General features: G+C 52.0%; 6 protein-coding genes across 6 annotated transcripts; 1 reads left to right on the top strand and 5 right to left on the bottom strand.

Annotated features, from left to right (window-relative positions):
* Window positions 1–242: 242 nt before the first annotated feature.
* Window positions 243–3476, bottom strand: ASPACDRAFT_124179 (uncharacterized protein). Its single transcript, XM_020196721.1, has 8 exons — window positions 2255–3476; window positions 1994–2185; window positions 1766–1944; window positions 1595–1706; window positions 1464–1524; window positions 1104–1390; window positions 915–1024; window positions 243–789 (listed from the first exon to the last, which is right to left on the bottom strand). Exons 1-8 carry the CDS (start codon window positions 3221–3223, stop codon window positions 480–482), a joined length of 2220 nt encoding a protein of 739 aa, XP_020053633.1. The 5' UTR covers window positions 3224–3476; the 3' UTR covers window positions 243–479.
* A 309-nt stretch (window positions 3477–3785) lies between these two features.
* Window positions 3786–4800, bottom strand: ASPACDRAFT_80748 (uncharacterized protein). Its single transcript, XM_020205721.1, has 2 exons — window positions 4581–4800; window positions 3786–4528 (listed from the first exon to the last, which is right to left on the bottom strand). The coding sequence occupies exons 1-2, from the start codon at window positions 4752–4754 to the stop codon at window positions 4232–4234; spliced, it is 471 nt and encodes a 156-aa protein (XP_020053632.1). The 5' UTR covers window positions 4755–4800; the 3' UTR covers window positions 3786–4231.
* Window positions 4801–5012: 212 nt separating this feature from the next.
* On the top strand, window positions 5013–8871 carry ASPACDRAFT_1905060 (ATP-dependent RNA helicase ECM16). The gene is made up of 2 exons (XM_020198816.1): window positions 5013–5294; window positions 5351–8871. The coding sequence occupies exons 1-2, from the start codon at window positions 5091–5093 to the stop codon at window positions 8744–8746; spliced, it is 3600 nt and encodes a 1199-aa protein (XP_020053631.1). The 5' UTR covers window positions 5013–5090; the 3' UTR covers window positions 8747–8871.
* Window positions 8872–9039: 168 nt separating this feature from the next.
* On the bottom strand, window positions 9040–9754 carry cwc21 (U2-type spliceosomal complex subunit CWC21; the record flags this gene model as incomplete). The annotated part of the gene is made up of 1 exon (XM_020205720.1): window positions 9040–9754. A coding segment is annotated over exon 1 (683 nt), but the record flags the coding sequence as incomplete, so codon positions are not given.
* A 1124-nt stretch (window positions 9755–10878) lies between these two features.
* Window positions 10879–13823, bottom strand: ASPACDRAFT_32772 (mRNA-binding protein PUF3; the record flags this gene model as incomplete). The annotated part of the gene is made up of 4 exons (XM_020199904.1): window positions 10879–11309; window positions 11361–11916; window positions 11977–12255; window positions 12306–13823. Coding segments are annotated over 4 exons (2784 nt in total), but the record flags the coding sequence as incomplete, so codon positions are not given.
* Window positions 13824–19365: 5542 nt separating this feature from the next.
* Window positions 19366–22060, bottom strand: ASPACDRAFT_124170 (ankyrin repeat domain-containing protein). Its single transcript, XM_020196720.1, has one exon. The coding sequence runs from the start codon at window positions 21901–21903 to the stop codon at window positions 19588–19590; it is 2316 nt and encodes a 771-aa protein (XP_020053628.1). The 5' UTR covers window positions 21904–22060; the 3' UTR covers window positions 19366–19587.
* Between the last annotated feature and the right edge of the window lie 101 nt (window positions 22061–22161).

Below are 22161 nucleotides of genomic sequence, written 5' to 3'. Positions count from 1 at the left end.
ACTTCTTAGTTCATGGCTGTTTTATGGTGATGCCATATGATGTCACGTGCCATGTGATTTCGGTCGGTGGTGGCCTGGAAGGATTTCCTTCTGCTCTTCGGGCACAGTTCTATACCCGGTGTTTTTCATGCTTCGGGGTAATCGGCATTTATTTATTCAACATACTATTATCAAAAGTACATAATCAGAAGAGAAGTATCTAGACGGCATTTTTGTCATGCATCAGCGCGTGTGTTTGTGGTCGAGGGATTTCATTCTTAGTTCTATTATGATTGTTGCAGCGGTTGAGAGATAGAACTCCCGCTGGGAAAGAAATTACATTTTCTGCTCATTCGTTATGTCTTGCTGCAAAACCCCGGAAATTTCGTAATATCATAAGCTAGACAAGTGCTGAAGCGAAGCTTTCTTTCTTTAAAAAGGGCCATGGCTCAAATTCCCCAATCGAAGCACTACTACCTACCACCGGCTGCATATGCATATCAACCTTCCGAAAAGAACCACGGCTTCCTCCCGCCTTCGTAGTATCGCCCCGGCACACGCATCGGCACGGGCACTGTCCCCGCAAATAAGCCAACCAAGCCGCCGCCGCCTGTCCCGTCGTCGTCGTCGTTCTGTGTTTGTGTCTGCGAGGAGGAAGCACTGCTGGTGGTGCTGGTGCTGGTGCTGGTGCTGTTCGCAACAGCATCTGACTTATTACGATTCTCAAAAACGGGGACCACGACCCCACACTCCCAATTGCGACAGTTGAGCTTGGGCTGTTTGGTTGTGCGGTCTAGCACGAGGCGGCCCCTGGATATGATGCAAATTCTAGATCAGCGACCGTAATCTTGTTTTGTTCTTGATAGAGGGGGGTATGAGAGATAGGGCAAGGGCGATGGAGATAGGAGTCCCAGGTTTTTCGGCATGTAACGTACCATGCACTTTCCGACAGATTTGCACTTCCGACATACGCCCACGCTCTACATGCTTTATTCTTGTCCTGCGGTGCGAGCGGGATGGGCTCATCGGGGCGGACGTAGAGGATCTATTCACATTGAACTCGGTTAAGTCAAACTATGTCTTTTTTCTTGCGGAGGTTGGGCATAAGGATGTGCGGGATATACCTTATTATGCATCAACATTCCGCGGCGTTGGCTCTCGCAGTCGCGGAGGACGTGACGCGGGAACTTGGCGCCTTCGTACCATCTTGACTGGAAACAGACCGTGCCCGCGCAATTGGGCCCTCCCTTGGAGGCGGCGACGGTGGCTTGCGAGGGAAAGTAAACGCGGAACCGGTCGTCTTTCCATTCTGAGGCTGTGCTGTGGGGGATGAGGGTGGTGGGGTCGGTGAGGTGTTTTGCGGGGGAGGTTTTGGACGTGCGGAGGGTCAGGTCGGTTATTCCGGTGTCTCCTGTTGATTGAGATATTTTGGTTAGTTCTCATGGAGGGTTCTAGGCTGAGGAGGGATGGAAAATTGGGCGAACCCTGGGAGGCGAGATATATGGATCTGAGGAAGTCGTCGGTGAGAGATCCAAGGGAGGATGTCTGTTGCGGTTGGTTTGGTTAATGACGTATGGAAGCAATGATAAGTAGAATGGTATAGGACTGTACTTACGACAAAGTCGATGTTCATTGGGTTAGACGTGCGTAAACCCATGCGTTCTACTGCACGCCCAAGACCACAGTAGCCCGTGCGCTCCCATGCAGTCCCTGTATGTGCACCCCCGCTTGTTGTGTCCAGTCAGTTCTTGAGGTGTTGTTTTGGCATGCGGGATCAGCTCCTTACATTGTATGGACAAATGCATATTTAGCAGTCGTCGCGAAGTCAAAGCTCCTCAGCTTCGCGATGATGTTTTCATGTAAAGTGCAGGCTTTGAGAAAGTATACCAGATCTTCATAGAATGCCGTCGTAGGACACTCCTGCTTCTTCACGTCGATTTTCGGCAGGTCAATCAGGAAGACGCTCTGCAAATCTGATTAGCTGTGCCAAAGAACAACATGTCATGTATCATACATTTTCCATGACCCCGTTCATTTCGCCCCAGTCATAGTTGGTCAGGTTGGCGGTTGGCACTGCGATGCGAACATATGTAGGATGGAACAGCAGCATCAGCTTCGAATGCATGCAATTCACCTGTCCATCCATCGGGGGAAAGCAAAGTCGCACATTGCGCAAGGCTGCTGCCTCTGATTCATACTGGCGTTTCTTGGGAGAGGTCAGTTCACAGGTGACACTACGCGAGATCGTCAAAAAATTTGACTGATGGTTTCTCACCGTCGCATCGTCCTTGGCTTGCATCATCAGGAGAAAGCGTGTGCTTCTTGTATCAGTCTTGGAGAATAGCCAATCCAGATCCCACATGAACGAGCTCAATACTGCTAATTCTAGATCGGCCTTTTGCAACACCTCTTCGATCTTGATATCGTCGCCCTGTCGCGGAAAGCCAGACGCCCATGTCTTTTTGACTACTCCTTCTGGATATTGCAGAGGTGAGGATGTCAACGCACTGGAGTAGGCGCTAGTAACTCTCGCTATTTCGCTGTCCTGAACGGGCTTGCTAATGCGAGGGGTGGGAGTCGCTTCAATTTTCGAGGATTTGGATTCACGCTCGTTGAGTGATGTGTCGTCGGCGGCTTTTCGTTTCGCAAGTCGCGCTAGACGCTCTTGCTCCATCTGTTTCCGATCGAGCCCAAAGATACCGATGGGCTTAACTGGTTCAACTTGAGTGGCATCATCCCTGATAGTCGTTGTCGAGGTAGAAGCAGAAATCCGGCTAGCGCTGGCCTGCTCTGTAGCTGTTTGCAGAGCTCCTGGAGGCTGGCTTGTTACACTCAGCATGGATGCCGCAATAGCTCTCTTTGTATCATCGTCATCGTCATCGTCAACCTCCAAGTTGATCAGCGAAGGGGGGTTCAGGCTCGGATCTGTGCTGGTTTCTCGGACCGTCGGCGGGGACGCAGAGGAGGGATCCTGAACTTCTCTGGACTCCTTTAAGGAGAGCGCGATGGCGCGCTTCATGTCCTCATCTTCCTCATCGTCGGTCTCAGACCCAATGACAGATCTTGATTTGGGATAAAAAGGCACCACATCGTTGTCAGATTCGGACTCAGTTTCACCGGTCAAGTCGACGACAGCCTGTTCACGGCGCCGGGATGGCGGTTCATCCGCAGAATCTCTAATGTCCACCAGAGACGCAGCGATTGCTGCTCGAAGCTCTGGATCATCACCATCTTCTGAGTGCATCTTGAGCAGTTGTGGGATGGACACAAGTCAGTTTGGAAGGGGTTGGGGATAGTATAGTAAATTAGCGTTTACTTCTGCGGCGGCTGCATTACCGAAACGAGAGTTGTAGTTGCTGTTGTTTACCCAAGCTTTGTGTTCTCGGACTATGAATCCCACCAGAGCTGGGGCTGATATCCGCTCTGTGGCAGCTAGAAAGCTTGATAAGAGGAGACTATCTAATTAGAGTATGTTTCGAGGCAGATAGTTGAAAGTGGCAGGTAGTTATGTGGAAAGCTGATGAGCGTTTGATCAGATGCTGGGAGCCTCTCTCCGCTAGCACGTGACTAGGCTGACGGAGGGCCGCAGACAATCAATCCCATTCACCTTACCCTCACTTTCACTGCACAGCACGTTCATGCTAGTGCCTACAAAGAGATTTCTTAGTTTTGGGCACTATTCGCTACTTAAAGAGTTATGACGAGGTTAGTTTATTCAGTGCGAGTCGCCGCAACAGAATAGGCAAGCCACAGCTAGCTTTGTGATGCTCTTAACGACCAAATTTCATCTAAAGCTGCGCCTCTAGGCCTTAGAGAATCACTAGACCTAATGATAGATCATATTTATTGTATTACCGCTGACAAAACGATCCCATACCATCTCAAAACCATCTTTGGAGTTCATCCCTCCCAGGGACATTGTTTCGTTGAATAGTTGTTCCCACAGGGCGCAGACTGTCTCCTTCGCGTTAGTTCAGCACTCCCTTGTCCTTTACAGCCAGGTTTGCGAGTTTGGTTGTCGGACGCATACCGACTCAATGCTCCTGACACTTCATCTGATTTGTCTTCACTTTCTCCAACTCTAGCTGGAGGATATTGGTTTCTGAGGAGACCAGAAAAATCAATCCTGAGGAAAGGAGAGAAATCTCCACGCGTTCGACCCGAAAATCGGATACGGGTATGAACCATGCCGAACAGCCACAGCTTCAAGTCAGCATAGCAGTTGCCGCCTTCGACCTACTTTGCCCACTCCTCAGACGCACTGAAGCACCAGATCAATGATAGCGAAGAAGACATCCCGATCAGCGTCGGCTGTCTCGAGACCAAGCCCAAGAACCAGCAGCCGCTTCTCATCCGGCGTCTTGGTGACAATAGCACTCGCGATCTGCCGAGCATACAGCTGACCAACAACCTCATGACCGGGGGCTCGACCTCCCAGCAGTGATGTAGCGGTCAAGTTGCTAATCGGAAGAAGACTGTCATCCGAAGCATCGGGGATGATGTGGAAACTCTCTGTACCGGGATTCTTGTTCTCCAAGGGGACATGAAGCTGTGATAGGTCAGTGGAGAAGGTCGGTGCAATGCTTAGACGGATCACAGACCCAGTGGCCGAGTCGACCCTTTTGCGAGATAGTCACCAAGATCCGGTCACTGAATTTGACAAGCATAACATCGGTGGGGATACCATTGATGACTCCGGCGGCTTGTTTTGTGACTGCGGGGAAGGGTAGGTTGATTGGTTCCAGAAAAGGATCAAGATTGACTGCTTCAACCATGATGGCAAATGAACGATGTGTTCGTAGACTATACTTAGAAAGTCACGTAGAACGTCTAGAGTATTATACCTCAATGAGACAAAAATGAAGTACGATCTGATGAAAGCTGTTGGAGCCGCAAGATGATAGACCTGTAGTTATTCATTCCCCGCCGCCGATCATCACGAAAGGCGGTGAGTATCTGCCTCACCGCCTGCGGGGCAGAATGGCTCCGCCGCGTAATTTTTTCTCTCCTCATGGATTGAGCATCACTATCACAACTCAGATTTCTCTTATCTTGCGGCCATTTGATCCTGGTAGACTGAGTAGGAGCGATCGCTTCTACCTCCAGGAACCATGCCCAAGTTTGTTCCCCGTCAGCGGAAGCAGAAACACCGGCAGCAGGCGGAGTCGACCACCGGGGTAGATACCAATGCTGCCGAAATTTTGCCCGTCTCCAAAAGTGAGAAAGAAGCCAAGCGACAGAAGCTGAAGGAGGAATTGAAGTCGCAGAACCCTACCATATCCTCCAAGAAACAGAAGCGCCTGGATAAGTATATTGTGCGTCTTTTGTTGTGCGCTGCTTAGGAGACCCTATTTTCTAATCTCACTCGCAGGAAACAAAATTGAAGAAAGAGGAGAACATTGAACTGTTGAAGAAGCTCGCGCAAAGCAAGGTCGACACCTCTGCTCTCCAAAGCACGAAGGAACTCGGAAAGCGCAAGAGGCCTGATGAGAGACCGCCTCGGCCCACGACTACAGACCGTAATGCCTCTCACGTCGACTATTCGTCCGGTGACGAGACAGACGATTCGCTACCTCCGGCCAAATCCATTGCCATCGCGAGTACACCTGCAGAGTCCCAGGCAGTGGGCAGTGGCCTGAAACGCCCACTCGAACTCGGACCTGATGGGTTCCCGATCCTCAAAAAGCGGAAGCGCGCGCCCAAGAAGAAACCGATAATCACGATATCTATGCCCGAGGTTCCTTGGGACGGATTTGGATCAGATGACGAGGGCGAGAAGGAGGAGGAGGAGGAGGAGGAGGCTGATGAAGAACACTCCGGAGAAGACTCAGATGCAACTTCAGAGGATGATACAAGTGAAGATGGCAGCGGCAGCGGGAGTGACGAGGACGAGGACGAGGACGAGGACGGAGAAAGCAACGATGATGATGAGGATGAGGAGGAGGAAGATGACGATGAAGACGAAGAGCATGCAGACAAAATTAAGTCGCGACTGTCCGCATTCAAGGATTGGGCTCGGCAGCAAATCAATGAAGCCGTGGGATTCACGCCTGCGACCGTCCCAATTGTCGCCGAACCTATGCCGTTTATCCCTGAATCAAAGAGACCAGTGAGGAACACAGTCTATGTGGAAGAGCCGCTGCCTCGAGAGCTGCAGGTCACTACTGGAGATCCCAACCGGAAGGCCTTCAGCGTCCAAGTCAATCGTTCCGAAGAAATTCAGCAGGCACGTCTAGGCCTGCCTGTTGTCGGGGAGGAGCAGAAGATTATGGAAGCCATCTACAACAACCCTTCGATCGTGATTTGGGGTGCTACTGGTAGCGGAAAAACCACCCAGCTACCCCAATTCCTGTTCGAAGCAGGCTATGGCCATCCTGACGGACCTAATCCTGGAATTATCGCTGTTACCCAGCCGCGCCGAGTTGCTGCTGTCAGTATGGCGAAACGTGTAGGCGATGAGCTGGGTCAATTTTCCGACCGTGTGTCTTATCAGATTCGATTCGACAGTACAGCAACCAGCAAAACTGCCGTCAAATTCATGACGGACGGTATCCTCATCCGGGAGATCGCTGAAGATTTCTCATTGAAGAAATACTCTGTCATCGTGATCGATGAAGCCCATGAGCGTAGTGTCAACACAGATATCCTCATTGGCATGGTGAGCCGAATCGTTGATCTTCGGAAATCAATGAGCGAGGAAGACCCGTCTGTCAAGCCTTTGAAGTTGGTGATCATGTCTGCTACTCTGCGCATTTCCGATTTCACGCAAAACCCCAGTCTATTCCGCCAGGGACCGCCACCACTGGTGCAGGCTGAGGGTCGTCAGTACCCCGTCACCATTCATTTCTCCAGACGCACCCACCGCGATTATGTCGAAGAGTCTTTCCGCAAAGTGTCGCGCGGCCATCGCAAGCTGCCTCCGGGCGGAATTCTTGTATTCCTGACAGGACAGAACGAGATCCGTCAACTTTCCAAGCGGCTGAAGCAGGCCTTCAAGCCTACTCAGCGAGCAGACACCACCCAGGTGAAGGTCCAGATATCGGCCAACGATGCGCCATTAGAGACGGAAGATCTGGAAATCGGCGGTGCCGATTTGTCCGTTCCTGGCGGCGAAGGAGATGACGAAAGTGACTATGAGATCACTGGTTTGGATGAGCCGGACGAAGAAGACGAAGAATTTGATCTGGGCGAAGAGGCCATGAGCTCAACGACTCGGGTCCACGTGTTGCCCCTGTACTCTCAACTTCCGACCAAGGAGCAGCTCAAAATCTTCGAAGAGCCACCAGAGGGCTCGCGTCTCATTGTTCTGGCCACCAACGTGGCGGAGACCAGTTTGACGATCCCTGGCATCAAGTATGTGTTTGACTGCGGCAGAGCTAAGGAGAAGCAATATGATCTGTCTACCGGAGTGCAGAAGTTCCAGATTGAATGGATCAGCAAGGCTAGTGCAAACCAGCGAGCAGGTCGTGCTGGTAGAACCGGACCTGGCCACTGCTACCGCCTCTATTCGTCCGCGATCTACGAGAACGAGTTTGCCGAGTACACCGACCCCGAAATCCTGCGCACGCCCATTGAAGGTGTCGTGCTGCAGATGAAGAGCATGGGTCTGCATAACGTTATCAACTTCCCATTCCCCACGCCCCCTAGCCGGCAAGGCTTGGCCAAGGCCGAAAAGCTGCTGAAGAATCTGGGGGCCCTGACATCGGAGGGCAAGATCACACAGATCGGTAACCGGCTCTCCACCTACCCTCTGTCTCCTCGATTCGGCAAGATGCTGTACGTTGGCCACCAGCACGGCTGCATGCCGTATGTGATCGCCCTCGTCGCTGCTCTGGCAGTGGGCGACCTCTTTGTCCCTCAGAGTCAGATCGATCCCGTGTCATCGAAACCCAACGAGGACCAAGGGGTGTACACCAACGCGGACCGGCTCGAGGACACGGCGCGGGAGCAACGCCACAAAGACTACGCGCGGGCTCATCGTCTGTTCAGCAAGCATGACGATACATCTGACGCGATGAAATACCTGTCCGCGATCTGCGCCTACGGATACGCCTCCGACGGGGATTCGTTCTGTGAGAAGATGTTCCTGCGCGCCAAGGCCTTCAAGGAAGCCACCCAGCTCCGCCGTCAACTCACAGATATTGTGCGCACCAACAACCCCGGTCTCATCGGTGCCTATCAGGCGCGCCTGCCGGAGCCCTCGGAGAAGCAGGTTAAGGCTCTCAAGCAGATCATCACGGCGGGTTTCATCGACAACGTGGCACTCCGCGCCGATCTTGCGCCTGTACCTCCGGAGATGGCCCGGACGCCTAAGCGAGCCATCGACGTCCCGTACTTCACGCTGATGAGGTCGCGCGAGGGTCCGGGCCTGGAATTGAACGAGAAGTGCGTCTATGTGCATCCCTCGTCCATCCTTGCGCAAATGTCCGCCAAGGAGATGCCGCAGTACATCGTGTATTCCCACCTCCAACAATCTTCTCCGTCGGTGGTGGCGGCCGAGCAGACCCCCAAGATCCGGATGTATCCCCTGGCGACTCCCAGCGGACTGCAGCTCTCCGCCATCGCCCACAACACGCCGCTGATTGAGTACGGGAAGCCCATCGGCAAGGCGGAGACGATCGAGGGGATCCCCGAGCGCCGCTCATGCTGGGTGATCCCGGCGCTGGTAGGCGAGGCCGGTGGTTCAAGGTGGCCTTTGCCGGCGAAGAAGGTCATCCAGAAGAAGGATCCCAAAGAGGGGTGGGTGATCGAGAAGTTTGTCACTTGAGATATATATAGCGACGAAGCCCGCAAGCAAAAGTTATGAGAATATAGTTAATGTACAGCTGTGTCTGAACATCGAAGGTCCAGTATTGCAGTATCACGAGCTTAGAGGGCGCCGTGAAAAAAAAAAACAGCAAATCCATACTGTAACGCCCAAGCACCCATCAATCCTCCCTTCCCTAAACCCCAGATAAAGATACAAGCAAAAGCATCAAGATAATTCACCACCCCAAGCAAAACCACGCAACCAGTCCAACAATCAATCCCTCCTTCTCCCCCCGGAAATCTCCCCAGTCTCCCTATCCTCGCGGATCCCCAACGCCCTCCTCAACCGCTCACTCTCCTCAATCTTAGCCTCAGCCAACTCATGCACCTGATACGACTTGAACTGTTTCTTGGAAGGAGGAGGCATGTCCCTCTCCCTGCCCCACCGCCTGCCCCCACCACCATTACCACCCGCATACCCGGACGCACCCCTGCCCCCATCCCTCTCCTTCCGCGCCGCAACCCGCCGCTCCTCCTCCTCCAACTCCCTCAACAACCTCTCCCGTAACTGCTGACACTGCTCCTCAATCTCCTCCTCCGAGAGCACCCGTTTCCCTTTCCCCTCAGCAGCCTCGCCCTCCTCCTCCTCCTCGTCCTCAGCCTCACCCTTCTGCTTCTTTGCCGCAGCCCCCTTCCCCGCCTCCTCAGCTGCAGCTGCAGCACCCTCCAACCGCTCATTCTCCTCCTCCAACTCCTCCCTTAACTCCATAACCTTGACCTCGACCGCGCGGCGCCGATCATGCTCGAGGATCTGTCGATCCGGCACGCGCTGCTTGAAGCCGGCGCCACGCGAATCAGCGCCCGAGTTGGCGCCCGAGACGGGCGGGTACGGTTGGCCGTAGCCCGTGGTGCGGGGCTTGATGAAGGCGGCGTTGCGCTGGACGTAGCCCGAGGTGCCGCTGCCGCGGGGGGTGGAGAGGCCGACGTTGGAGGACATTCTTGGAAACCTTGAAACTGTGTTTCCCTGTCTGTGCTCGCTTGTGTGTGTGTGTGTGTGTGTGTGTGTGTGTGTATTTGTGTGTTTCAATGATGTTGGTCCTTCTAGATGGTTTGGGATGGGGGATGTTGGGATGGGCGAGGTAAGGTGAATTGCAATGGTGGTTTGATTGTTCGTTGATCGTTGAGAGGATGTGAGATCGTAGGCGGTCGGGTGCGATTCGGTTATATGAGGAGGTATGTGTGATGCTCAAGATTGGGAGGAAGGTGGATCGCGAAGTAAGTAGTCAGATATTCATCAGCATGGACGATCTGGTCGGTTAGGTGGAACAAGGTCAAGCAAGCCAGGTATTGTCGTATCTTCCGTGGCGAAGGAGCTTAATTGTCCAGGTTTCTCTGTCGAAATGGGGCCGCGCAGTTATCGGTCACGTGATGATAACGGAGCTACACCATCAATCCAGTTACTGCCGACATTCATTGCGCGATACTACGTACTGTATGTACATACTACGATGTAAATACGGCCAATCGACCAACACGCCAATTCAAACTCATCTCGCGAAAACCAGACATTTCAATTCGTGGTCTGTATACTAGCTAGAGTGCTTAGCCTCTACATGCTCTAGGCATCCCGTATGTTCTCCCTATTTCCAGGTCTCCCATTATGTCCAAGGTCCCACACATTTTGTTAACCCTCCGAAGGAATTCAAGCGCGATGCCCCGTAACCCATGATTCACCAATAACTGACGCCGACCCTTCGTGTTGTTAGGACACGGAGAAACAGAAAATATCAATAGCTATGGAGGCATGTCCTCATTTTCGTCACAAAGAACTTCAAAGGTAACAGAAGAAAGTACATCCACAAGCAATTAAAGAAGTAGAAAAATAAAGTTTCAAGAAGCAAAAGGGGCGGGGGAATAGTAGTAGTAGTAGTAGTAGTAGTGAAATAAAGCAAGTGACCTCAAGTCTCCGCCGTGTCCCTGGATATTGCGCCGTCAAGCCATGAAATGTGGGCGGAAAGATGAGGAGCAGTTCCTCCTTCAAGCCCCGGTATGTATACGCCCCGATCAATAATGTCGTTGAAGAACTCAGAACATCGGAAAAATAAAGCTATATTTCAGAGAAAGCAATGTTAGATATAGAGCCGTTGCAATCTATGTCGCCCCAGAGACTTCGACCGAGGCGCTCGAGTCTGCCTCGGCTGATTCGGATTCAGCCAGCGAGGTCACGGTCGCCTTGGGGATATTCTTGAACTCGGAAGAGCTATCTGCGCCGCTTTGGCTATCAGTCGGAGGGGGTGTTGGAGGCGCGGCTCCAACAACGGGAACCCGGCCGTTTTCGACTCCGTTGACTGCACGCTTCGACGGCTGGGGAGAGGATTTATGCGAGTTCGGCGGGGTGGTAGAGGTGGCTGTGTGAGGGAGGGGCGCTTCGGGACCAGGGTGGATCCCAACGATCAATTTCTCAATGGCAACAATCTGCTTGCCGTAACTGTACTTCTTCAGCTGATCAAGCATCGGCTGGATGCGCATCACAAGGGCATATTTTTCCTCGGGCGAGTCTTGTAGTTGACCAAGAATTTTCTCTGGGGAGAGTTAGCAGCTGCAGTTGACTATGCTGAAGAGTGCCAACTTACGGATGACATAGTTGCCGTATTGGTCACGCATCAAGCCGATGAGGGGAGAATCACCCCGCTCATTGACACTGGTCAAAGTGTCGATGATCTGTCGACGTTGAGATTGCTCCCCAAACTCAATGCTCTTCTCCACGACGTTACTGGCAAACTTGTGTTTGGAGTAAGTGAGCAACTGGCCGATGACAACATTAATCATGCGCGACCGATCCTTCTCTTCGCCATTCTCGATGACATGTTGAATCACGTAGTTACCAAATTGGTCGGAAATGAGTTTGGCGGTGCAAGGGTGCAATTCGGCCAGGATGGATTCGCGATCGGCTTGCTCACAGTGCTCCAGCATGCGCTGAATGACACGGCATCCGTATGGGTGAGCCGACAATTTCTCCACCTGACCCTTGAAGGCATTGATGATGAACTGCACATATTCGGACGGAACTCGCTCAATGGCCTTTTGGATCACATGGTTACCATTCTGGTCTCGTACACACTTGAGAACACTCGACTCAAGCTCTTTGACCATGGAAGCTTGTTGATCAGTCAAGATGTGTTCGAGGGCCTATGGAAGGATGTATTAGCAACAATTAACCAGATGAACGCCATGACACCTCAAGCTTACCTTTTGCACCACACGGCACCCATACATCTGGGTAGAAAGAGAAAGAATATGCCCCTTCATTTGATTGGCGAGGATTTTCTTCTGAGTCTGGTTGCCGTGCTCAAAAAGCTTTTGCACCACGTAATTTCCAAAAACATCCGTCATCAGCTGCAAGCTGTTCGACTGAATTTCCCGAAAAACCTGCTCCTTCTCGTCACTGTTGGCAGTCTCGAGTTTCTGCTGGATAAATCGTGACCCGTGCTGATCACCGCTGAATTCAACTATATGACCGTATATATCCTAGAACTGGTCAGCAAGGATGTCATCGTGCAAGGTCAAGGGATACACACCTTCAGGTCATAGCGTTTGTTCCCCTTGCTGTTGGCCCTGAAATCCTCCAGGACAGGGCTCCGGACAACCTGCGAAGAGGGGTCCTCACGTTGTCCCCTTTGGAGGAGAGCGGCTGCGCCAAGGTGGGCGGCAGGGTGGTATAACCCAGACATGCCATTCACTCGCTGAACTGCTGGATACCCGTTCACATTGATATCGTAACCGGGACTGAAGTTGGCACGCTGAAGAGGGTTTGCGGATTGCTGAGCAAGCTCATGATCAGCGCGCATTCGGCTCAACACCACAGCCGGATTCTCGGGCAGCTGGCTTGCAGATGAGTTTCGGTAATGGGCGCCATTATCGTGTCCGTAAAATGGGCTCTCCATCCGATTATACTCAACGGGTGACAAAGGATGACCCTCGGCGACACGGGACCTGACGGTTTGATAAGCAAGTGGCAAGTCTGCAGTCACGTTCTCATTCCCGTAGTTGGTGGCAAGCTGATAGTTAATATCATCGCTGGTGCTCTGATAGTTAAGTCGCTGGACAGCATTGTCGTATGATTGATGAGTGACAAAGCCCGGGCGGCCGGCAGTCTGCGCAGCGATGGTACTCTCGTTGAGCTGTAGCTTGCCTAATCCAGCACCGATGTCCACTGATCCCGATCTGCCTTCATATCCCTGAGACTCGGAGTGAAATGATGGGTAGGAGGAGTGTGGCGGTCTCGCCGGCGCAAAGGACGCAGAGTTGTGCGAGACATGTGCATAAGAATTGCGACTGACGTGCTGGGGCATGAAATCGGGCAGAGCTTGAGGAACACCTGGCATGGCCATTGACGAAGGCACTTCCTCCGCTCTATTGCTCTCAATGTTGGGAAATCCAGGCTTCATTGGGAAGCTCGAGCCCACAGGGCTACTGGTAAATGTAGCTGTGTTGACGTGCCGTCTACCATCATTATTGCGAAACCCTCCAAAATTCCCAAGCGAAATCCCGTCACTGGAAGGAGATATGCCTTCAGTTCTCCCATTCAAGTAAGGTTGGTGAGTCGTGCTACCGGAAGAACCGCTAACTGTTGACTTTGACAGGGCAAAATATGAAGATGCTTCGGCTGCTTCCGATAGAGCGGCGGCGCTGCGATCATTGGTCCGGGTCTGAACAGGTGAAGTCGTCATACCGCTATTCGGACCCCTCGACAGTGCGCTGCCAGGTGTATTGATCGTACCCCATGGAAGGTTGGGCCTGGTGTTCCAACCGTCGGACTCGGATGTCGATGTCGACAACAAGGAGCTTGAACCAGCCTTGCCTTCAAACGCATTCTCTGCATTGTGTTGGTCTGAGCACATACAATCAGTACAGCACGGCTTCTTAGGCGGATTCGTGTATCGCTTACCATCGAATGTTCGTCCCCAGATGTTATTATTGCTCCAGCTTCCGTTGCTACTTCCGAAGCCTTTCCCCATGCTTGCGTGAGAGGTTCGTGACCTGTCACTGACCACATTTGCCGAATTCATATTGGACCCTCTGTTCGACCGTCCCTGGGATTGTAGTTAGCCACACTGTCCCACTTGCCACATATCTAGTTTCCACCTACGTTGTGACCTGTGTTCGCGTTGTTGGAGGCCATAGTGGGCAATCCACCATAAGACTTCCGCTATCCAGTATAACCGACTGTCTGAATGAATCTTCGCCCGTAGACGCTTGGGTTGCTGCTTCTGCTTATGGGAAGCCTCCGAGGTGTACGGTCAATGCCACGGTCGAGATTGAATCGAATCGAATAGATATAGGTATAACCGGCCGAGCAGGATGTACTAGGGCAGGAGCTCTGTAACAGATAGCGGACTGCACGAGGATTAGCCATATGATCGCTCCGCGCTCATGGGACTGCGTGAGAACTGAGGATCAACTCACAAGAGAGGCAGGCAGAGGCGGGACGAGGAAGAGAAGGGATGGGGATAGAAAAGAGTAGACAGGTTCCGCGGAAGAATAGGAATATGTTTCTGTCCAGAATAGACACGGTCAAGCAATGCAAGAATTACACAGGGGTCTCGAAGGGATGGGGTACGGAAGGGAGGAAGAGCGTGGCAGGCGAAAAATGCTTAACAGAGGAAGGAGGTAGGCCCGACGAAGAAGAAACGCAAGGCGACCGGAGCTTCTTCTGTTTGCCAGCGCGATGCTCCGCACGCAGCAGTAGATCAAAAATCGCCCAAAGATATTGCGATGTGACTATGCTCCGTGCATGCTCCAGAAACCTCGAACTTCGCAGATCGTCCTCATGCGCTCTCTCCAGAGAAGAGAGGGATAGCCGACACGGGTCCAGTTTTAATCAGACAAACGTTAGGAGCTCGGATGAGTCGCAGCGGCAAGGGGTGTGGGGAGGGGCGAAGGGTTGGAGGAGATTGCAGTTGGTATGGAAGGAGAATGTGCTTGTTGCGCAAGACGGCGTGATTTAGTGGAGTGTCGAACGATGGGAATGTGGACGAGAGACGAAGCACGGCATTAATGTAATTCAGTTGTGACACAAGGCGAAAGCAAGCATGACACCCGAACTGGTCCCAAAGCAGATCAGTATTTTATCGCACCTCCGTTTTAGACTTTCGCTGAGAGGGTGGAACTGGGGAAACCGGTCGGAATTTATATGGAAGATTTTTGAGAAAAAGAGAAGAAAAAGATAATAAAATAAAAATAGTATGGGCGGAAAATAGTGACCGAGAAGAGAGAGATGAGAGAATTCACGTAGTGAGTGAAGGAGAGAGAGTTGGTTGAGAGTTGAAGGTCGGAATGATTTCAGAGTAGGGAAAAGAAAAGGTTATTTTAATAATAAAAAAAAATCGAACCTGAAAAAAACGAACTGGGTTGACCCGCGACAAGTGAAAGTCGGTAGCACAAAAGAGGCACCAAAGGCGACCCCGTCAAGAAAAGAAGAAAAATGACAAATGGTTAAGGGAGGAAGAGGGAGGGAGAAAATGAGAGAGAAGGAAGAATCGATAACTGGAAACGAAAAGGGAGGAGAGAAAGCAAAAGGAAAGGGCCTTACTCAGTCTGCAGCGGCGGCCAGGATGAGGGAGGAGGAATTGATTGATTGATGGATGGATAGAGGAGGAGGGAGGAGGATGAGTTGGATGGATAGGGAATGATACGTAGATAAGCAAGCAACCAGCAACACCAGCAGTACAGTACGTATGTACGTATTGGTAGCCAAGTTGTGGGTTGCTAGCAGATTAGCTGGGCTGAACAAGCCAGACAAGCAACAGCAACTTAAGTTAAGCTAGACAAAGATGCTGCGTGTCTTGCGACCAGAATTCTTTGGGTCCAGTTGGTGGGTGGCCGCTGCTGGTAAGAATTACAGGATAGTTACTCCGTACAGGAGAATGACAATACCAGACAGACGATCTTGTCGATCCTCGCAGTGTACTTGAGGAGTTTTGAGGAGTTGAGTACTTGAGCAAAGTATGGGTGGCGCACTGGGCGAGCAGGTACCGGATCCTCTTCAGCCCTCCTCCGCCTTCCCGTTCCCTCTGGGCGCTTGTCCATCCATCCACATCCACAATTGTTCCGTCCGATACGGTTCGTTCCAGCTTTAGTTTCCAGTTCCAGTCCAAGTTCCAAAGGGTTCTAAACTGGCGCTGATTCTGGGGCCGCCCAAATTCGCTCCCGCCGCTTCTTTTTTAGGCTTCCATCTGAGGCGACCGGCCCCTCAATCCCCGAGTCTGGGCGTATCGCTATGAGTACTACTTAGGTCATACATACATACTGTAACTACTATCATTCACACATACTCTCAGTATTCATGCTTCACACTCTAACTGCCGTCAACCATTATCTTCCCCACCTCCAAAAAGACCCCGGACTTCCTTCCACCCCATCAATTTTGCCTGTCCTTTTGACTTACATCGTTCCTGAAGGACACCTAGTACTGCAACACCCCCTGGATTGGGTTAATGAGGGTTGCACAAACCAAGTTGAAGGGGAAAAGGTCTAACCAAGGACAGCAGCATAATAGGCTGACCGCCACAGTCAGAACTCACCCCTCCGCCAGAACCACCCGTCGTTGCCATCATTGTGTGTCCTGACGTGGTTGACATTTCGGCTACTGTTGCGTAATGGATTTCTCCCCTTCCCCTTCCCCTTTCCCCGTTCCCCCCGTTCCCCTCCCGTATCATTTCTGGTGGCAAGATGGCGCAGAAGCACGATTGACTGCGAGAGAGAGATCCCGTGGGCTGAGGGAGTTTAGGGTCTTACGAAGAACGTCGGAGAGGGTGTCATTCGGCAATGTCGGACCTCAGTTCCTAGCCAACACTTCCGATTGTGAATTTCTGGTTCCTTGTCTTGGGCTGGACAGGCTAGCCAGGCCGATACTCGAGAGTCATTCAGCGAGGCACTTTTATCTGTATATCTATATGTGTTTTGAGCCGGGGGGGGGGCCGTATATACCATGTGCCTTGATGAATTTTTTCGAAACATTGTTCATGAGTCTGATGATGATGAGAGGGGTTGGTTGATTCTAAGGAAGATTGGCAGTCCACGTAAAGGTAAAGTTGCGCTCCAGCCCGATCGATCGGATCCACTAAACTAGCTTGGATTTTTCTTGTTAAATCAGAGTTTATTATTCTCGGGCCACCTTTGGACCCTTCGACAATGGATTCATGATGCCTTGATATTCCGGGCCGAGTCGTTCGTTCCTTTCGACCATTGTTCCATCCTGTGATTACCACCATCATACTCCCACCAAGCACTGATCATTAATCAAATGATTCCTGGCATATTTTATTAATTGAATGAGGGGCAATTGTTCTGATCAAGAAGCACTCTCAATACCCATCGATTGTGAAAGGGTTGATTTCCCCTCCCCCCTCATTTACATGTGGAATTAGGATGCAATGGTCAAAGGCGTCCCCATAACCATGGAACCACCAACCACCTTTCATCACGTCGCAAAGGTTGTAAGCATGCTCGCTGGCCTTGATCACTCAACCTACGGACAACATCAGCAGCAGTGAGGAGCAGACCACCGTCTCATGCAGCTATTTAATCTAATCACCCTCCCCCTTCCATAATGCATACCTACTAGCCGCGCGACTCGATTGTTAGGCACTTTTCGACGTTCCTGTCAGGGAACCACAGCAGCAGCAACAATAACAACCAAACAACAATAACAATAATAACAATACACCCCCACGTTATCCCTATCTATCCCCACGCTTTCCTCCAGTTGGTGCGACTCATGTAGCTGCCAACAGTGCATACACACATACATACAGCTTATCTCGTTGACTTTTCCCCACCATACTCCATTGAACCAAGAGGCACGCATGAAATCGCAACCCCCCCTTGCATCCAAACAAGTAACACTCGATTTAGGTTTCATCCGCCCTGCCGTTTTGACGGCCGAGGAACCAAAGAACTCCAAGCAAATTCCAGGGGACGGGAGGAGGAGAATCTTTGGTGGTCGGGCTGTAGTTCCTCTGCCGTCGTCATGGCTGCTGCTTTATCGGATGTAGGTTCATGGCACTCGGTAAATAGGTAGCACGGGGATGTTCGTATGCAGTGTAGCTCGGTAAGTAGTCTTAATCCTTTTGTCCCTTTAGGTTAATTTCATTTACGAGGCAAGGCTAACATGACTTTCACTCCTGAAGAGGAGTCTCGAACAACAACAACAACCCCCCCCCCAAGCACAGCACAACCCCAAATTCACCTTGCATGCGTGCAAATCTCCCACCCTTACCCCCCAACTTCAAACTTGCCTTATCTACAATGCCCACTCTGAATACACTACACCCTCCCCCCCGCCCAAATGCAAGTGACTGAAAGAGGGGGCTTGAGAAAATGAAAAAACCTCAATCAAAAAGAGCGGCGATTTCTTCCACCCCATTCCTACCACCCCTACGTATGTAGCCCAGCAATTCCACCAACCGTGGACCGTCACTGGCTGTAACACGCCTCATAGATTGTAGATCCATGCCATGGGCACGCATGCCGTGGGGGGTGGGGGGAGGAGGGGCGGGGGACATCAACACTCTCGCAAGCGAACATCGGCCGGGGCTTGTGTGAATGGCTCTCTACCTCCAAGTTCTATCACCGCCCAGAGAGACGAAACTCGAAGCTATCGCTAGCGTTCCCAACATCTCGTGAGGCATATGATTCACTTGCCGTGAGTTATATATAGCCTGTCCAAGATATAGCTCGCTGCCCATTCATTCTATGAGGGGATCCCTTCTCCGATGACTCGGGGGCCAAGTCATTGTCTTTGTCATTGTGTCAAAGAACCGGTTCTTCAAACCATCTGATTGAGGGAGACACATCACACGGATGACAGTGTATGTCATATACTCGTCGCCCCGAGTGGTTCAGATATTCGACTTCTTCCGCAGTATACTTATCCATATGAGCTCATTTGCGAGCCGTCGCGCTTGTGACTTGATAGCCTATACCGTGGGCCGGGCTCTCGAAACACGGTAGTGAGAGAAAGACGGCACGGGTTTGTCTTCCGGCTGCAGTCCTGCTGTCTATCATGGTGAGCGAATGACTGACTCATTCTCTGTGCCGCTCCATCCGAGAAGACTTGAGGGGAGGGGCCTGGGTGTTGTGTATCTGTCAGAAGGTCAGGCTCCGTGAAGCATCACCTCGAGAGCCCTCCGTGCCTGAGGTCGAGGTAGATGTCATGCCTGTCAAAGAACTGTCGGCACATGATGTCATTTGACTTATAACCCATCATGGGTGACGAAGAGTTAGTCATATATATTGGCCGGATCGATCTCCTTCTACCTGAGTATCAGTTTGGTTTCAGCTTGTAGAAGTTGACTGGCCGTGAGATGCTGGTATCAATACTCAATGAGAGCGAGAAGCCTGGAAAGCCCTTTCATTGCAAGTATACTACCTGAAAAGTCATTGTTAATACTAGTAGCTACGAGACTCGAAGCTCTGCATGTATACTCGAATCTGAGGTCTGGTCGAATTGGACGTTCACTCCTGTCCACTACAAGATATATATAGCTACTTATAAGCTATATGCCAACAATGCGATGTGATTCCGCAGATGGGGCTAGATCGCACATGCACTAAATGTTATGAGACATAAATCTTCGAATATTTGGCAATTTTGAGGTCCTTCCTGTGCATCATATATATTATTAGGTTACAGCTTTCATACTAGTCACTGCCTCCAGATTGACTACCTCCTATCGAAATCCTTATCATCGAAGTTACCAGGTAATTTTCATGCTAAGATATCCACCCCCATCATCATACAGCTGCAGCGCATGCTAATTGAAGCAATGACAGTCACTCCACTCGATGCACAACCCCCTAGGCCAGCCGTGATACCTTATATCCTGGACCAACCGCCGAGAAGCCATGGACATTTCTCGAGCGGTGTGTAGGCGCAATCGCCTCTTCGGCCTCATCGACCCCAAGCCTCGCTCGCATTCGTCGCGCGTATCCTCGGTCGTCTCCATCGAAGTCGAGACTCTCACGCCTCCAGTGCGAGTGCGATCTTTCCACTATCGGTACAGGGGCAGGGCTCCAGCGCCTCGGCCGTGGCCTGACCTCCGGGCTCTCGATCTCCCGCGTCCGGAGCAGTTTCTCGCACAGGAGGGCGAAATCCCCGTAGCTGGACGCATCCGCGATGTCCGCCCAGTCGCGAATGTTGCTTTCGCTCGCCCCTGCTTCCATAATCAGAGCCCTCTTTGTATGCCCCTTGATCGACTGAGTGACTCTCTGCTCCAGCCTCTTCGCGTCCTCGACCATGACAGCCGCCCGGTCCGCAACGCCCAGTATCAGTTTCAGCTTCATCGCTTGCTCGAGCGACATGATCTCCGCCAGTGGGGGGACCAGGTACGGGGGCCCCTGCTTGGCTGTCACCGTGCGTGGGATGCCGAACGAGAAGAAATGGCTGGCCCTCGCGGACAGCGACGCACGCAGCTCGAACTCAGCCTCGCATTGGACCACCAGAAGGAGGCGGACTATCTCTGGTAGCCCGCTCTTGCTCCCTGGCTCCTCATACAGTCGCCAGGAGGCGTGCATCCGGTCCTTGACTGCCCCGTGGATTATCCGGACGCCTTTGAAGGTGGACTTTCTTCCTTTGGAGCCTTCCATGCTGATGTTGACGCTGGACGGTCCGCCGTTTCCGTTCGCCCCAACTGTGAACTTCTGTCCTGTGGTGATCTCCTGCTCCGACACTTCGACCCGGTCAGCCTGCGGCATGATTGTGCGGATATTGGGCAACGCTTTCAGGTCGGTTGCACAGAGGGCCACGTCGACTTCTGCATACCGGATGCGATGTTTCAAGGAATGGGGCTTCATGAAGTTGAGTTTGAGCTGGATCGCATGCATCTCCTGGCCCTCGTGGGATGATGAATGGATTGACTCCATTTTGGCGTCGCAGTAGATGTCATGACCGTCATACTTGGCCAAGATATAGCCGTCGCCATTGTCCCGACGTACGCCATCCCAGTGATTCTGCCCCAGCATTTTCTGCGCAGAGTCTATTTCAGAACCTGCCGCCATGTCGTCAGTCGGTTCCAATTTATCGTGACTCAGCTCGCTTCCTGTTTCTTTGTTTCTCAGTCGCGGCATCTCGTGGCTAGACACGCTCTCTACTTCGACCTTCTTCGGCTCTAAGATGATACTTGTAGATCTCATGGCACGCAGTCTGCGCGGAGGAGAGACTGAACGCGATCGCGCTTTGGAAAAGTCCTCGGTATCAACCTTCGCCTCATAGTGCTGTAATAGGCGCACTATACTCGTCGACTGTCCAGTGCTAGAGGCTAGCTGTAGAGCCGTCAGCCCATCGGAGTCCTTGATGTGTACGCTAGCTCCATGTTCAAGCAAAAGCCACATCACCTGCTTGAAACCACCGAGACAGGCGAGATGGAGTGCCGTATTTCCATCAGCATCTTTTGCGTCGACATCCACCTCAGGCCGAAGCAGCGCACGCATTGGTCTAGCCCACCCCGCTTTGGCAGCATAATGCAGCGGCGCCCTCCCCTCGGGGTCCACTGCATTGACATTTGCCCCGTGATGAAGCAGCGTATTCAGCATCTCGGATTGATGGCGAGCCAGTGCAAGATGTAACGGCGTACGCCCGGAATTATCCCGGGGATCCGCCCGAGCTCCATATTGGAAGAGCAACTCGACCATACCTTCGCGTTCCTGAATGCAGGCATGATGCAGTGCTGTTCTCCCCTTGTCGTCCGCGGCGTCGACATCGGCCCCCGCTTCAAGAAGGCGTTTTGCGATGTCGTAATTGGGTTGGCTGCAGGCCAGAAGCAGAGGCGTTAGACCCTCGCTGCCAAGGCGGTTAACATCTGCGCCTTTATCGATCAAGAATCGTACAAAGTCATTCGAGTGCTTCATGACAGCAATGTGAAGCGCGGTATCTCCATTCAAGTCTGGAAGGTCGATCGCCGCTCCTTTGCGAAGTAGCACCTTCGCCGCTTCATAGTTATCCTCGTAAGCCGCCTCATGGAGAGTTTTGGGTTTGTTTATCCCTTCAATCTCGGGATCATTGTCAGTATATACATAGGTGTCGCTGTTCGCGTCAATCGTATCACGATCGATCCTCCGCCATGGTGACGGTCTCCGCCTGCTGTGCTCGGAACTGCTTCTTGAGCTAGAACCCATCGGTCGACAAGGCTTCTTTCGGTTTGCCTGGGTGATCTCAACGCTATTAAGAAATATATTGGCTTCTGAGGATGCAGAATTTCTCAGCCGGGCTGCTGTATGAAACAGCGTGAGGCTGAGAATCTCCGATGAGACTAAGCAGGCATCCGTTAGGCTGAGGACCTGGCTTTCCAATGGGATTGGCAGTGCTGCCTTCGACTAGTACAGTAGTAGTCAGGGCACTCAGAATGATAGTTCGATTAGATAAGCGCGTTCGGT

The sequence above is a fragment of the Aspergillus aculeatus genome, assembly GCF_001890905.1.
Source record: "Aspergillus aculeatus ATCC 16872 unplaced genomic scaffold ASPACscaffold_14, whole genome shotgun sequence".
NCBI lineage: Eukaryota > Fungi > Ascomycota > Eurotiomycetes > Eurotiales > Aspergillaceae > Aspergillus > Aspergillus aculeatus.
Note: the sequence above shows the minus strand (reverse complement) of the source record. Positions and strands in the feature narration are given on the sequence as shown.